An 18,020-nucleotide genomic window follows, 5' to 3' on the forward strand; every position below is an offset into this window, starting at 1 on the left:
TGGTTGAGGGGGTGGGGAGGGGAGGGAAAAAAATGCTCATGTCTACAAATAGCCAGAGGTAGCCTTGCTAAAGTGTCCTAGAAGCTGTCTCTGCGTCTCCCTGAATCTCACCTTGACTGACTGAGGTCTTCCTTCTCCTCAAGACTGCCTTGTGAGCTCATCTCAAAATGATCATCCTTTGGAGAGTGGGGAGCCCTGCTGGCAGAGCCCACATAACTTGACCTTACCCTACACCCCCTGGCTCCAATTTCAGACTCTGACTCAGCTCTACTTAGGCTGTGAACTTTTATAGAATTATTTAGTGTATTTTGTTGGTGGACAATCAGAATATAAGCTTGGACAGTTCTCAAGATAGTTGCAGATGTTTTTGAAGTGTGGGGTGTGTCCACATCTAACTTATGTAAGCCACATTGTGTTGCGTTTGTGTGCTTGTCCATTTATGCAGGAAATGCCCTTATAAAGGTCCTGGTTTGTTTTTGTTTAAGTGTGAATGCAGTGCCGAGAAAGAATCTGTGTGTGTGCATGTGTGTGTGTTTATATAAATATTTATTTTCAAGGAAAGCATTTTAGTGAGTTTTAATTGTCATAATAGATTTTATCTGCCTGCAGAGGTTAGCAGCTGTCCCCTCAAATTGAGTTTTTGAAGAAAGAGCCAGTTTTGGTGTTTTTCTCTGGATGGTTTTCACAATGATTCTTTGTTCTGTTATTGTCCTGCCTTTGATCCTAATATGTTTTCAGTTTTTCACCGTATAGAGATTGTGGTGGTTTCAGACACACCACGTGACAGGTGGTGTTCAGCTTTTGGTTTAGGGGAGTTTGTGGGCATTGAGCTCATTCAGATTTATGATTACAAAGTCCTTACCTTAATTTTATCTCCAGAAACCTTGCCCTGTAAAGTAACATTCATAGGTTCCAGGGATTGGTTAGGACCTGGTATCTTTGAAGGCCACCGTTTTCACTTACATCTCACAGTACACATCTGTCCTGTGTACATAGTACATTTATCCTGCTCCAGCATCCTCTAGATCGTCAGCTCACTACAGTGTCAGCTCGAACCCAGATCTGATTTAGACACCATCAGTTCCTCAGGCTTCTCATCAGAATCATCCAAATCACATATGGCGAGACGGAGTATGACCCATGGTGACACAGAATTCCTCCCCTCTGCAGACCTGGAAACAAGACAGGTTACTTGCTTCCAAAACACAGGGCTGGGCCAGGCTTTGGAAACTGGTTCTAGAGATAGCCACTCAGAACGGGAGAACACTGAAGGAAGAAAGGAGGCAGCGGTCCCAAGCAGTTTCCAAATCCAGCAGGGCAAATTCTGTTAGGTTGCAAGGCCTGGGGACAGTCCTCTGCCTTTAAATATTTCCTGAAGACAAATTTCTAAGAAGTTAAAGAGCATTTTCATGAAAAGTTTTTTCTTGTATGTTGCTGAGCCTTTCATCAGAAAAACTTACATCAATTTACTTTTTTACCAGCAATGTATTGTACTAGTGATTTTCTACCTGCCCACATTGATTAACACATTATCATTGAAAAAAAACCGGTGTATGTGTAAAATAAGACCTAAACTTTGCTGATTTCGCATGAACAAAACTTTTCTTTAAGATTTTATTTATTAGTGAGAGAGAGAGAGAGAGAGCGTGCGCGCACGGGGACTGGGGGTGGGAAGGGGCAGACAGAGAGGGAGAGAGAATCCAAGCAGACCCCCCACTGATGCAGGGCTGCATCCCAGGACCCTGAGATCATGACCTGAGCAGAAATCAAGAGTTGGCCGCTTAACAGATTAACAGACCAGGTGCCCCTTGTATGAACAAAACTTTTAACTGTTTTTGGTGTTAGTGCCTTTCATAATTTTTTCTCAGTTTTGCTTTAGTATTCACACCCTTGCCAATTTTTCTATTTTTCTTGACTTGTGTGATGCCTTTATATATTTGGAGTTTCTCATTTTGCATTGGAAGGATTTTCCCCAGCTTTCATTTAAATTTTTTTAAGGTTTTTTTTTTTTTTGGTAATATACAGAGTTTGCTTTTTAATACAGCCAAATTTGCTGCAAAAAGAGTACCTTTTTCATGTATAAGTTGAATGCCCTTCCTCTACTTGTTGTCAAATAAAACTTAATTTAAAATAAATGTTTGGTACCTGAATGGGCAAGTTACTTGGGAAATTCATGTTGTAGTATGCTTACTTCTAAAAATGATGTGTCTGGTCTTCTTGGGAATTCATGTTATCATGTAGACAGGCCCATCCCTGAGAGCTGATCCAGGAGCCACAGCCAGGAGCTCTGTGCTCTTGTCTGTGGTCCCATCCAACAGATGTGGCACACTCAAGCGTGCAGATCGCATTGAAAGCACCGGGCGGAGTAGAATGAGCCCGTTCGTACATCTTCCAAATCCTCTGGGGTGGGAAAGTGTTTGGATTGCAGAGGAGCTGTTTGAGAAGGTAGATATAGGTATAATAACTGTGAAGAGTGCATACTGGAGAAAGCATCCTTAATATCTGTGTGAAACTAAGCTGTGCTACAAATGCTTACAAACCCAGCTATGTTGCTGAGTCACCATACAGTACAATCCCAAGGAAATGATTTTGTAAGATTTATTGTCATAGAAAGAAACATGGTCAATGAGTAAAGCATGTTACAAAACGTACTGTGGTCTGATTTTAATTGTAGAGGAAAAAAAAGTGTATCTATATGTATAGAAAATAGTTTCTAGGAGACTGATTATTTTGGGGTAATTGGACTTAGAATGTATGTAATATACATATATTTTTAAAAAACCCATATATTCTGTAGATGCGTATATACTATTTTATATATTTTCGTTTTCTTTATCTTTTCTGAATTTTCCAGCTTTTCTCTACCGGACATATTTTGTTTGTGTAATATAAAACACTGTTACCTCCCTACCCCAAAGAAATTGCTCCGAATAAATAAAAAGTATTTGAAATACCTGTGTGACCAACTTGAAGTTGACAGTGCTAATGTTCTTTTTTTAAATTTTTTTATTTTTTAAAGATTTTATTTATTTATTTGACAGAGATAGAGACAGCCAGCGANGATGTTCTTTTTTTAAATTTTTTTATTTTTTAAAGATTTTATTTATTTATTTGATAGAGATAGAGACAGCGAGAGAGGGAACACAAGCAGGGGAGTGGGAGAGGAAGAAGCAGGCTCATAGCGGAGGAGCCTGATGTGNTCCGGGATCACGCCCTGAGCCGGAGGCAGACGCTTAACCGCTGCCCCACCCAGGCGCCCCCATGATGTTCTTTTTAGCTCATTATGGTTGTAGACTGCTTCCGCTTCACTTAGTTGTTCATGTTGTGTTTGAGGGGAAACCATTTTATTAAATGAAGGCGTTGAAGTGTAACCCTGGAAAGGTNCCACCCAGGCGCCCCATGATGTTCTTTTTAGCTCATTATGGTTGTAGACTGCTTCGGCTTCACTCAGTTGTTCATGTTGTGTTTGAGGGGAAACCATTTTATTAAATGAAGGCGTTGAAGTGTAACCCTGGAAAGGTGGTCATATTTTAGTATTTTTCAGTATATCTGTTGAGGTAAATGATTTTTATAGTGGTATTTGCATTTGCAAAAGTTTTAGCATCTCCGAGCAATATAAACTTGAAGCGTTGTTTTCTATTGTATTGGAGCATAACTATTATGCTATTAACTATTTTCTTAATTCTGAGAAATTCTTTGTCGCCTTTCAAAATATGGTATTAACTATATGTTAAATTTTTCTGCTTTTTGGTATGAATTTCTTATGCCCTCAGAGTAGTATCTGTTTTATAGTACTTGAAACTTTTACTTTTTATTTGTTATTTCTTAGGTAAACGCAAAGCACTGAAGTTGAATTTTGCAAATCCACCTTTCAAATCTACCGCAAGGTTTACTCTGAATCCCAACCCTACAGGAGTTCAAAACCCACACATGTGAGTATTCCTGGTAACAGCTAAAAGGCTCAACTCAAGCAGAGGTTTCAAAGTTACTGTATTTTGTGAATTTTTCCAAGTCGAGGTGTTGGTATTTCCGTTTTCTTACAGGCCATTTGAAATACTACTATTTGAACTTAAATAGAAAGCTGTTGATTCTGTAGTCTGAAGTGGGTGAACACAATTTTCCTTGTTAAAGTTTACTTGAAGGGGAGAAGAGCTGAAGATCCAGATGTATTGATATCTTTTCAGTTTTTCTCTTGCTGAACTCTGAGAATATTGTTTAGACCTTATCTTCTGGATCTCCAGTTAAATCGTAAGTGGTATTTAGGAAGCGTAACTCTCCCCTATAGATCTGCACAAATCACCCCATTTACCAGGTGATAAAGTAGAGTCCCGTTCTGGATAAATGACATTCCTGTAAGATTTTCATGTCACAGTAAATTGAAAGAATGTGTACGTGTCTGTGTATAGGTATCAGTGATTACTTTTAAAACTTTTCCCCTAAATATATATATTTATATTTTTTCCCCTAAATATTTTTATTAAAATACAAAAATGATATTTTAGCATCTCACTGAAGGTCACTTAAAGTATTAGAAACATCTGTTAATTTAAAATAATACCTTCAGAATAATATTTATAGACACCTTTGAATTTGAAGTGATGTATTAAATAATGATGCCTCCCTCCTCCCCCCAACTAGACCTGTCATGAGCATAAAGGGTCAAAGCCAGTGGGTTTGCTTTTATACTCATAGAAATAATTTTTACCTAGTTCCAGTATCAAGAACAATAAAGCAAATGATGGAAGGTATGGTTTAAAAAGTGCTCAGAATATATTATCTTGTAATTTTTAATAATTCTTCAACAATTTTTATTCAAGCCTTATTAGATTACAAATACATTCATGCTTCCCCAAAAAGGCACATTTATTGCTGTTCTCTTTCCTTTTGATGTCTGCATTGTATTTGCAAACAGTAACAAATTGGTAGAAGGTAGAATGTCCTGGAGCAGGCGTTCCGAAAACATATTGTGATTTTTAGAACATCAGTGTGTAGAAGGGAGCACTGTGGATGTGCGTGTATATGCGTTTAGTCTTTCACCTGTAACTTTAAAACAAATGAAAACTGGAGTAACAGTTCATTTGCCTGGGACTGGTGTCTGCTAATTTTATTAGACTGGTGTTCATAATGAGATTTCTTGTTGGAGCTCAGCTTAGAGTCCTAGCCTCTTTACCTCCTCTGAAACACTGAGTGGGGGCTATATTGAGGAAGGAAACTCTTAGTACCTCTTAATTAGTCAGAGCTCTGGCGGCAAGGAAACATTCTTAAAAGAACCTCCTTCCTCATTTCCTAGAATTTCTAGTGAAAGCCAGTACAAAACTAATTCTTGAACATGGTCCATTTCTATTACCTTGGTTGCTAGCTGAACCATGTATTTGAAGTCTAAGAAAGAAAAGGTATGTAGTTATTGCCAGAATTAACAGCTCTTTCTTCTTTCTTTCTTTCTTTTTTTTTTTTTAAAGCCCCCTTGGACACAAAGACAACCTGACTTACATTTAGAATTGCAAAAACATTTACGTACTTATACTCTCTTCCTTTGAGATGAGTTTCATGTATTAAGGAATTCATGGACAGATTTTTTTTTTTTTCCCCAAACAGTGAACTGGGTGAACAAACGCTTTCTTCCAAAATTTGAGTCAATCAGTTGTTGTTTTTTTTTTTTAAAACCTACCCCTTCATAATATTCCTATAACCAGCTAAGTTTCTTATCTTTTGTCTCTTTCAAGCACCGTTGAAAGTTTGAGAGGACACGGTAATAAGCATTTTTACTTAATGAGAGAATCTTTAGAATTTGATTCTGGTATGTAAAAATTTTAGACCCAGATCTCGTTTGAATTTTGTTATTGCACTGGTCTGTTATTACCTCGATCAGGAACAGGTAACTGCTAGCATTGATACTGGTCAAAGAAGGTTGTTTCACTACTTAGGGCAGCATATCCCCTCTACCTCCCTACCCCCTTCTGTAAGGGACCCTTTTGTGTTCTTCCTTTAGTTGTACTGTCAGGCACAAAAAACCACTGTTAGTCACTGTTTGGGGTAGGTAGTTTGCAAGTAGAAAATATAACTTGCAGTATGTGAGGGTTTGAAAAAGATACCTCTGTGTCATTTACACATATTTCCTCCTTCTAAAATGTCCATGGATTTTGGTTACAGATATAAATAGAAAACTTGCTCATGAATGTAGGAAAAGATAAGATGAAATGTAAGCAACTAATGAAGTTAAGATATGCCCCGGGAACTCCTTTCACATCCGTCTGACATTCGATGTCTCCTGGGTGCAGATTCTGTAGAAGATTTAAAATTTTAAGACCGTCCTTATATTCTGAGAACCAGCAGTTTAAACAAAACTCTAAGAAGTAACATTTGGGTAGAGCAATTGAAGAAGTGAGGCATAAGGTAATACAGATTGAATGTCAAATGACTGGTGTAGGAGGGGGTAAGATCACTTCAGGATAAACAGCTTGGTGCAACACTCCACAGCGGGACAAGATTTGAATTGGATTTTGAAAGACGCATAGAGAAGGGAGAATGGCATTGTGGTGAGTGGAAGTCGAACATAAGTTTTGGGGACTATGTGTAGATCTGTTTAATTATAGCAGAGATGGTACTTACAGATTACCTGTTTCTATCACTGGAAACTTTTAGCATTTTTTCTTGATGCTTGGTGTTCTGTAGTTATATGAAGATACTTCTAGGTCTGGATCATCTCTCTGTACTAGAAGAATCATTTTAGTTTCGAGATTCATGTATCTCTTTCTGAGAAAATTTTGCTTTTCTTTTGATTGATTCCTTCATGTTTTTCCTAGTCTCCTATTGTTTGGACATTGGACTTTCTCAATTTCCTGGGTCTGTGACTTTTTTTTCATACTTTTTATCTTTTTGTTTTCTTTCTCTATATCCTAGATTTCCCTCCCTCCCTCCTCCCTACTCCTCCCTCTCTACATCCCTCCCTCCCCCCTATCCCTCTTTCTTTTCTTTTCTTTTCTTTTCTTTTCTTTTTTCTTGATTTTTAGAAAAAGAGAGAATGCAGGTGACTAGGTTTGGGAGGGGAGCAGGGGAGGGGCAGAATGAGATGGAGAGAGAGAATCTTAAGCAGGCTCCACCCCCAGTGCAGAGTCTGATGTCGGGCTCTATATCACGACCCTAAGATCGTGACCTCAGCCAAAGTTAAAAGTTGGATGCTTAACTGACTGAGCCACCCCTTTATTTATTTTCTGATCCTTCTGTGAAATATTCTATTTTGGCAATTGATTTTAACTTCTAGGAGTTGCCTGTGGCTTCTTCTTAGTGTCTTATTCTTAATTTATGGATGTAAAATCTGGAATTTTGAAGTTCTTTCTCTATCCACTAGGCAATTCATTTCTTCAAGGGTCAGTTTTTCTTTAATCTTTGTCTTTCTTCTTTGTGTTAGTTTTTTCCCGTGTCTCTTGTAATTCTTGGTTGTCGACATTAGAAGGCTGATTGGTAGCTCTGGTATAGATGGTGAACTGGTGGACTTGACGACTTTTCTGTGAATAGTTTGAGAGCTGGCTCTTAGGCCAGGAATATTCAGATGCCAGAACAAGTAGGGCCAACATTCACCCTATGAGGCCTCGTCCTCTCCAGATAACATGTTTATTTTCCTTAAAGATATGCTGTCTTTCCAGGGGAAAGACAGAGAGAAAAGGAGGAACTGACTAGACCTTTCTTACAGAAAGGATTTTAATGAATTCTTCTGCCTCTGGGGTTCATATCCTCAACTTTGCCTTTTCTCTGCAGTTCTGTTGGGATCATTGTTTATTTCTCATCTGCTGCATGTTCCGCTCCTACCATGTGTGATGCGTGGTAACTTTTCTCTATTACTGTTTCTTTTTTCTTTTTTCCCCCCCAGAGAATTCTTCCCCCCCCCCTTTTTAAAGTGATGGGCAGGGTTCAAATTTTAATGAAGATGAAATTTTTTTTTTATTTAAGATTTTTTTATTTGTTCATTTATATATTTTTTATTAACATATAATGTGTTATCTGTTTCAGGGGTACAGGTCTGTGATTCATCAGTCTTACACAATTCACAGCGCTCACCATAGCACATACCCTCCCCAATGCCCATCACCCAGCCACCCTATCCCTCCTACCCCCTCCACTCCAGCAACCCTCAGTTTGTTTCCTGAGAGTAAGGGTCTCTTATGGTCTGTCTCCCTCTCTGGTTTCATCTTGTTTCATTTTTTCCTCTCTTCCCCTATGATCTTCTGCCCTGTTTCTCAAATTCCACATATTAGTGAGATCACATGATAATTGCTTTCTCTGATTGACTTATTTCGCTCAGCATAATACCCTCTAGTTCCATCCACATCGTTGCAAATGGCAAGATTTCATTTTTTGATGGCTGCATAATATTCCATTATATATCTATATCTATATATATCTATATATCTCTATCTATCTATCTATCACATCTTCTTATCCATTCATCTGTCGATGGACATCTAGGCTCTTTCCATAATTTGGCTATTGTGGACATTGCTGCCATAAGCATTGGGGTGCATGTGCCCCTTTGGATCACTACATTTGTATCTTTGGGGTAAATACCCAGCACTGCAATTGCTGAGTCATAGGGTAGCTCTAGTTTCAACTTTTTGAGGAACTTCCACACTGTTTTCCAGAGTGGCTGCACCAGCTTGCGTTCCCACCAACAGTGTAGGAGGGTTCCCCTTTCCCCGCATCCTTATTAACACCTGTCGTTTCCTGACTTGTTAATTTTAGCTATTCTGAGTGGTGTGAGGTGGTATCTCATTATGGTTTTGATTTGTATTTCCCTGATGCTGAGTGATGTTGAGCACTGAAATTTTTTTTTAAGTAATCTCTACACTGAACGTGGGACTCCAACTCACAGCTCCAAGATCAAGAGTCGCAGGCTCCACAGAGCCAGCCAGGCTCCTCTATTACTGGGTTGGTTTTTATTTTACCTGCTTATTATGGTAAGTTGCAAGTATATCCAGAAATAGAGAGTGATAGATGGATCTGTATGTATTTATCAGTCAACTTTAGAAGCTTCAGTAGTTAATGTGGCCAGGATTAGTTTTATCTGCTCCTCCACCTTCCTTACTTTTAACCAAACTCAGACATTATTCCATTTATGATTATCTTGACATGCATTTCTAAAAGGTAAGGACTCCTTTTTAAAAATATAGTCACAATATCATTATTACATCTAGTAGAATAAATAACTCTTAACCATCATCATGTAAGTAGATTACTTCATCAAAAAATTTCTTTTATGGTTGGAAGCAGGATCTAAACAAGGTCCTCTACTCCAGATGGCTGGTAAGTCTTTGAGACTATGAAGTCCCTTCTCTTGGAGTTGATTAGTTTTGCTTTGTCTACACATTTTTGTCTGCTTTCAGGCATTCAGATATTTGCCAAAATCTCTGTTTCTTCCTTGTTTCTTTTTCTTTTTCTTTTTTTTTTTTTCATTGTTCTTTTCCTGTGAGTCCTTAGAGAGTGAGGAGATAACCTGAACAGGAAATGTAGGTTCTTAATTATTACTGGTTAAAATTGTAAGTATTTCCCACACATGAAAAGAAGGAAGTATTGTAATGGAGACTCTCGATACTACCTGGATGTAGCAGATGTTAATATTTTGTCCTTTGGCTCTTTAAATGAAAGATTAAGCTATAAAAACAAAGTGTATATAAGGAAAAGCCAAAGGAAAAATGTGTGGCTACCTTTTAATTTCTGTCAGGATTGGATTATAGGAGGTGCTATAGGTCTCTGGGATACCAAAGGGATATTGTTATAAATGTGGCAGACTTGTGCTACAGTCTGTTCTGTATATGAATTTGACATGAATAAAAGTTAGATATTCCACTGTTAGGTCTGCGCTTTCATCATGCTGAGTAACGTGTGAGTGCTCTCAGTGCACCGAATCATTGAATGCACCAAATACAATTGTTGTCCCGAAGAACAGCCCTTTTATCTTCACAGCATATCTGAGTTGTACAAGAAGCACTGGCTTAAATACTGACATGAGAACTAAATGATGATGAGGACAGATACATTTCAGGACTTGAGCTAAACATTTTTTTTTTTTAAAGATTTTATTTATTTATTTGACAGAGATAGAGACAGCCAGTGAGAGAGGGAACACAAGCAGGGGGAGTGGGAGAGGAAGAAGCAGGCTCATAGCAAAGGAGCCTGATGTGGGGCTCGATCCCATAACTCCGGGATCACGCCCTGAGCCGAAGGCAGACGCTTAACCGCTGTGCCACCCAGGCGCCCCATTGAGCTAAACATTTTGAAACCATATGTTCTAAGTTTAAAGGTATCTCTTTGCTGAGACCAAGAAGATTTCTGGGATCTCATTTATCTTCATTACATTTGAGCACAAAAATGCTCAGTTGTGCTATCAAACATCTAGGAAGTAGTTTTAAAGAAGTTTTAAAGTCCCCATTTAATAACTAGTGGTGTTCTTAATTTCATGATAACTCTACTCAGTAGAACTTTATTGTAAAGCATTCAACAACAATTACAAATTATCCAGCCACTATTCGCAGTTAAATTATGGATACCTTATCTTCTAAACTTTATTATTTTGAATTAACCATTTTAGTTAATATTGAAGTCCCGGTTTCTGTCTCCTTCTCCTTCTCCTCGTCATCATCTCTGTGACCTTGAGTGTGTCACTTAGCACTTTGATGTCAATTCAGGTGTTGAATTAGAATAGTGACTTTCATTATTTCATTTTATTTATTTATTTTTTTGTAAGAGAGAGGAGACGGGAGGGTAGGGGCAGAGGGAGAGAGAGAATTTTAAGCCGACTCCACGCCCAGCACAGAGCCTGACTTTGGGCTTGATCTCACAACCCTGAGATCATGACCTGAGCTGAAATCAAGAGTTGGATATTTAACCAACTGAGTCACCCAGGCACCCCATGACTTTCGTTATTTTAGGGGGTGAGTTAGGAGAGGGAGAGAAAGCCAGTTTCGTGCTACTTTCTTCAAATAAAATGTTATGGACAAGCCTCATAGGCTAAGTGTTTCTGAGGTGGGAGAGGGCTGTAGTCTTGACTGTCCGCGTTCCCTAAAGTAGCCCCTTAGGACACCTCTGGTCAATTCCGAAGTGTGAAAACCGTGAGTGTACATAAGCTTAAAAGTTTTTTTCCCCATCTCCGAGATTTTTTGATGCAGTGATAGTAATTTGGAATCTCTACCCTTCTGTGGTAGAGCACTTTCACAAAATGGCAGTCATGGTAGAAATATATTCATAGGTACAAATTAGTACTCCAAAATGGAAAATACCAAATGTTTGAAATACTATGGCATCTTTTAATTTTTGGCTGGTTTAGATTTACTGCTGCAAACTTTTTCTTTTTGACTCTCTGTTCTAAATATACATAACACAACATTTACCACCTTAACCATTTCCAAGGTTACAGCTCAGTGGCATTGAGTATATTCACATTATTGTGCAGCCGCCATTACCGTCCACCTCCAGGGTGCTTTCATTTTCTCCAACTGAAAGAATATTCGTTAAATGCTAACTCCTCCTTCCTCTTCCTGCCAGCCTTGGTTCTACTTCGTCTCTAAATCTGGTCATTCTAGGCACCTCCTCTAAATAGAATTATACAATATTTGTTCCTTTGTGTCTGGCTTATTTCACTCAACGTCTTCACACTATCCATGTATAGTGTGTGTCACAATTTCCTTTTTAAGGCTGAGTAGTATTGAATTTATATATGGCATTTTGTATATCTGTTCATATGTTGATGGACATTGGGGCATTTCTAACCTTTGGACTCTACTGAATAATCCTGCTGAGTGAGATCATCTTCCAGAGCTTGCATTATCATGCTTCTTAGAGTTCAGAGGTACTTAATCTTTTCCTCAGTCCCACATCCTACCTTGGTGCACCTGATGGTTGTGGTACGTCTTCTTAAGTTAGAGATTCACGGGAGACGAGATTCTCAACAGAGGATAGTGGTAATAGCTGTGGTTGAACTGATTCTCTGTGTGCCCCACTCCCCACTGCCATGGAGATTCACTAGTATAATTCTCATCAAGCTGGATGTTTATAGCTGAGATATTGAATGTTAGTTCTGGAATATTTAAAGAAATTAATAATAAATGCTGTTGAGTTGCTTGTCTACTAAAAATGAGTTTAGTTTTGGTGTTCTAAAATGTCTTTGTTCTTGAGTCAGAGACTTAGGCTGACATTGAAAGGTGTCCCTGATTCTTTCACCTATAGAGCTGCAAAGCTCTGTTCTTTAAAGAAATAGCTGATTTCTTTGTTTTTCATAAGCTTTCAACTGTTTTCTGATTAGGCAGCAAGACTTTGAGTTCCGATTTAGTTCAGAATGTTATAGAAGTCCTTCACCTTTATATTGTAGGCATATTTCTGGAAACCTCTCTGTTAATAAGGAATTAAACTATTTAAAGGAGACATAGTATCTTTTCAGGGTGTTCTTTTTTTTTATTGTTTACAACTGAGTCAGTAAGATTACATTACTGTTCTCCTTCAGATTTGTTTTCTTCAGAGTTAATAATTGCCCCATTTAATATTCACTGTGAATCTTCTCTCATGAAACAGTAGGTAATCATTCAGTTTTTTTGTTTTTGTTTTTTTTTAAGAGTTGCCTATCCAGCCATAATCTTTCTGTAATCTGGAGTGGTTGCATGTTAGGCCTGCTTCATGGCTGTTGGCATTGGTTTGTGAATGCCTGTATTACTCTCCTGATTTTGATTCCCTGTCTTGGGGTTTCATATCTGTCTTTCTTTCACTGGTTTTTAGTTTCCCTCCATTTTGAGGGATTGTATCTTCTAATAGCTTCCTGAGATAAGTTTTCTTTCCTAGTAAGTAGGGTTTTTGGGTCTTTGCAGGTCTGAAAATGCCTTTATTTAACCCTCTTGAGAGATTAATAACTTTATTGGCCTTATTCCAGGGTAGAAATTGTTTTTCAGAATTTTGAAGGCTTTGCTGTGATGTTTTCAACCTTCCAGGGTTACTATTAAAGACTTAAATGCCATTGTGATTCCTGAACTTTGGAATGTGACCTGTTTTTTCCTTTGTGGATGACTGTAGGGTTGGGCCTTCTCCCCCAAGTCTGAAATCTCACTTTTCTATTTTGGTTTTATTTTCCTTTCTTTTCTCTTCTCCTTCCTCTCTTCCTTCCTTCTTCTGAGCTCTTGGTGTGGTCTCTTTCAAACCACTATCTTTCATTCTAGAGTACACAACTGAGTCTTCTCTTACTCTTTTCATTTTCTCTTTTCCAAGAGCTCTCCTACTAGAACCCTGCTTCAAGCTTTGGACCTCTTAGTTTGAGCTCCTAGTTTTTTTAACCATTTCTGTCCTTCAACTTTCTATGTATTTTCACTTCTTCTTGTCGTTTTTGATCCTTGTCTCTCTCTCTCTCTCTCTCTCTCACATACACACACAGTGAGGCAACAAAAAGTTGATTAGAATCTTTGTGATTTGATTGGTAGAACTCATGGTGAGATGAAGGAGAGAGGTCTGATTGTTTCCTTTGGAAGATTCCCAGATGTCAGATCTGGAGGTCTTCCTCTCTTTTCTCATGGGCATCTCTCTCTCTCTCTCTCTCTCTCTCTGTCTTTTTCCTCCTAGGGGAGGAAAAAACAGGAGGGGATTAACCTGGGTTGCTGAGAGAAGGTATATATGTCAGGCTGCTAAAATTCTACAGTAGATCTAAGCAAAGAAGGCTACGTATATCTCTGTCGTGTAGGTTTTTACTTAATCCAGCTTACTACATTTTCTTCTGGTAGTTTCTCTGGAATATACAGACTTGTTTATCAGCTGAGGGAAAGGAGAGATCATCACCTGGTTGGAGGAATCCAGGGATCTAATTGCACCGTATGTAGATTTTAATATTGCCTTTGGATTTAACCCCATCCCTCATCCCTAGCTGATGCTTCTCATTCTTGAACTTTTCTGGGTTTCTGTAGTACAAATCGGCTTACATTTTTTGGTATCCTCTGTTTGCAGGTAATTTTTAGTTATACCTTTTTTCTGCCTTGTTAAATGTTCATTTACTTTCGATCTTCCAAAAATGTGTTGTAACTTCTCATCTAGTGTGGTCTCTTCCAGTCTCTTCTACGTTTTGAGTTTGGGTATTTTAAAAATCCCTTTCTGTTGTTTCGTTGGTGTTTGAGGAGGGAGGGGAGACTAGTGACTATTTATCTGAAAATCTCTTCATTAAGTAGGCTTTTAAAATTAAGCTTCTTGACATAGTAAGAATTATGTCAAACATTATATGCCTCTTTTACAACTAATCATCTAAATATTTGTTTCTTAATTTAGGGATAAAGAAAAAGAAATGAGCATGAATTAAACTCATTTGAGGGAATGATTACAGATTCTGAACGAATCAGAAAGAAACAAAGTGTGATGATATTGTTCCCAAATATTTATATGTCTAGGCAAGGCACAAGCCCAGAATCACTGGAAAGAGTAACAAAAACATCCAGCAGTTAGGAAAAGATGAGCAAATGAAATCCAAAATAAGCAGAAGAAAGGAAATAATAAAGATAAGAGTGGAGGGCAATGAAATAGAAAATGAATGAATTCAAAAGTCATTTCTTGGAAAGGTCAATAAAAGTGATGAACACCCCAACAGGACTGATTAAAGAAAAGAGGAAGCTCAAGTTATCACTGTCAGGAATGAAAGAAGGGATATCACTACAATAAAAGGATAATAAGGAAATATAAATAATTTTATGCCAAAAATTCAGTAACCTGAATGATGGAGACAGATTCCTTGAAAGATAGAAGTATCAAACCTGACCCAAGAAGAAGTAGAAAATCTCAAATATCCCTATATCTGTTTAAAAATTGAATTTGCAATTAAAAACTTTCACACAAAGGAAACTTGAGGCTCCAGACGGTTTTCCTGGTAAATTTTATCAACATTAAAATAAAAAAATAAGATTAAGCTTCCACAAATTTTTCAGGAAATAGAGGAGTAGGGAATATTTTCTAACTCATTTTATGAGCCCAGCATAACCCTAATATCAAAATTAGATAAGATTTAAAAAAAGAAAACTACAGATTACTGTCCCTCATGAACATACACTTGAAAACCCTCAACAAAATATTCGCAAATGGAATCCATCAATATGTAGAAGGGACAATACATCACAACAAAATGGGATTCATTTTAATTTTACATTGGAAAATTAATATAATTCACTGCATTAATAAAATAAGGGAGAAAAATTATGTAATCATTTCAGTAGATGCAGAAAAATCATTTGACAACATTCAATATCCATTCGTGGTAGAAATTCTCATTAAAGTAGGAAAAGAAGAGGAATTTTTCAGCCTTTTAAAGGACAACTATGAAAAATCTATAACTGATATCATACTTAATGATGAAAGACTTAATGCTTTCTCCATGAAATTGGTAACAAGACAAGAATGTCTGCACTCACCAGTGCTATTCAGTACTAGACCAGAGGCCCTACCCAGTGCAATAAAGTAAGAACAATAATGGAAAGACAGAAGGATGCGAAAGAGAAGCAAACAGTCTTTTTTTTTTTTTTTTAAGATGATATGATTGTAAATACGGAATATCCTAGTTTGAGAACATTACTAGAATCATTGAGTGACTTTAGCAAGGTCACAGGATACGTGATCATTGTTCCAAAATCAATTAAAAAAATATACTTGGAAAAATGAAATAGAAAAAAATGCTTGTAGTACCATGAAAAATTATAGAATACTTGCAGATAAATTTAACGACAATTGTATAAGGCTTCTCTAATGAAAGCTCTACATCATTGCTGAGAGAAATTAAAGACCTATATATGGATCGGGACACCATGCTTGTGGCGTGGAAGGTACAGTATTACTAGGATATCTGTTCTTCCCACACAGATCTACTGATTCACTGAAATCCCAAAAAAATTCCAGCAAGCTTTAAAAAAATATGCATAATTTGACACAGTGATCTAAAATTTATGTGGACATTCAGAAGACCTAGAATAGCCAAAAGCAATTTTGTTAAAGAAAAACTAAGCTGGAAGACTTACACCTGATTGCAAGGTTTACTATAAAGCTACACTATTGGCTTTGTGGGGGGACATTAGGATACAGAGATACATCAGTGGAACCGAATAGAAAGTTGATAGATACACACACATAGTTGTTTTTTGACCAAGGTGCCTGTACAGTTCAGGGTGGGGGGAAGGATAGAATTTTCGTGGTGGTAGAACACCTGGAAAAAGGTGTGCAACAGAGTAAATCTTGATTCCTATTTCACATCACATGCAAAAATTAGTTTGAGATGGATCATAGTCCTGAAAGCAAAAATTCTGTGATGCTTCTAAAAGAAAACATCCAGGTACATTTGTGATCTGACATAAGCAAGTATTTCTTTTTGTTTTGATTTTTAAAAAGATTTTATTTATTTATTAGAGAGAGAGTGAGCGTGCGTGTGCCCACGAGCCAGGGGAGGGGCAGAGGGAGAAGCGGACTCCCCGCCGAGCAGGGAGCCCAAAGCTGCCTCAGATCCAGGACCCCGGGATCACAACCTGAGCCGAAGATGGACCCTTCACCGACTGAGCCACCCACACACCCTGGGCAAATATTTCTTTTCAGAACAAAGAAAGATATAACCACTACAAATCAATAAATTAGGTTTTACCAGAATTACGAATTTCTGCTCTTCAGAAATTTCTTAAGAAAATCAGTGGCCAAGCTATAAACTGGGAAAAAAATATTCATAGTTTATATATCTACAAAAGCCTTTAATGTATATAATGAAGTATAACACAAAACAACCCAATTAAAGATACAGGTTAAAGACTTAATGCATTTCACAAAGGAGGTTTAGGAGTAGATAATAAGTACATGAAAAATGTGCTTCACAACAGTAGTAATTAGGGAAATGGAAATTAAAACCACAAGGAGATACCGTTTGCAAATAAAAAAACCTCAGATTTTCCACCTGTGTAAGGGAAGAACGCAGTTCAGTGTGTTTCTTCCCAGTGAGTCTCCTTTGCTTTTCCCACAGAACACTTCACTCTGCCAGATGTAGGCGGGGGGGGGGGGGGGGGGTTCCCCNGGGTTCCCACAACAAGCAAGCCTCCAGCACCGGCTGGGTGTCCTGCAGCTTGCCTCAGTTCTGACACTGTGAGGGGCAGCATCAGATCCCATAGGTACAGGCCCAGTCCCTACTTGAGCCGCTGGCCAAAGCCTCTGTTGTCACGTGTGCTGGTGACTTGGCTATAGAGCAGAGGTTCGATGACTTGCTGGAGTGGCTCACAGAACTCAGGGTAGCACTTAGCTTTACTAGTTTATTCTAAGACACAATAAAGGATGAATAGCCAGATGAAGAGGTACAGAAGGGTCCCGAGCACCAGAACTTCTGTGGAGTTGGGGTGCGTCACCCTTCCGTTGTGGGTGTGTCCACCAAGCCGAAAGCTCTTTGAGCTCCTTACTGTTGGGATTTTATGGAGACTTCATCATGTGGGTATGATGAATCATTAACTCCATTCCAGCTCCTCTCCCCTCTGGAGGATGGGGTGGTAGGACTGAAAATTGCAAACTTCTAATCCTGGCTTGGTCTTTGTGGTGACTGGTTGCATCCGGGAGCCTTCGAGGATTGTCTCTTTAGAACAAGAGATGCTGCTAGTGTTCTTACCACTCAGGAAATCATGAGAGTTTTAGGAGCTCTGTGCCGGGAGCTGGGGGCAGAGACCAAATAGATACATTATTACACAGCCCCCAGAGTGGATAAAATTAACAAGTATGTGGTATAACCAGAATTCTCATATATTATTGCGGAAGCAGACAATGGTACAACCACTTTAGAAAAATCTTTGATAGTCACTTACTAAATTAAATGTACGTCTACCCCATAACTCAGCAATTCTGCTTCTTGATATTTAACCAAGATAAAAATGTCCTCAGAAAGACTTACATATGAATGTTCACGAATACTTACTTCATAATAACTCTCAAACTAGAAACAACCCAGGTGTCCAATGAGGGAAGAATGGATAAACAGCTTGTGGCATATTATTCAGTGAAATACT

At 38.1% G+C, this 18,020-nt stretch overlaps 1 protein-coding gene across 1 annotated transcript in view; it reads left to right on the forward strand.

Annotated features, from left to right (window-relative positions):
* The window catches only part of MAP2K4 (mitogen-activated protein kinase kinase 4), a 152,696-nt gene that overhangs the window by 31,984 nt on the left and 102,692 nt on the right, over positions 1-18,020 (forward strand). The window contains exon 4 of the mRNA XM_034647282.1: positions 3,830-3,932. Coding sequence (XP_034503173.1) covers positions 3,830-3,932 — 103 coding nt within the window. The remainder of the gene's footprint in view (positions 1-3,829; positions 3,933-18,020) is intronic.

This window comes from Ailuropoda melanoleuca, chromosome 17, assembly GCF_002007445.2.
Source record: "Ailuropoda melanoleuca isolate Jingjing chromosome 17, ASM200744v2, whole genome shotgun sequence".
NCBI classification, from domain to species: Eukaryota; Metazoa; Chordata; class Mammalia; order Carnivora; family Ursidae; genus Ailuropoda; species Ailuropoda melanoleuca.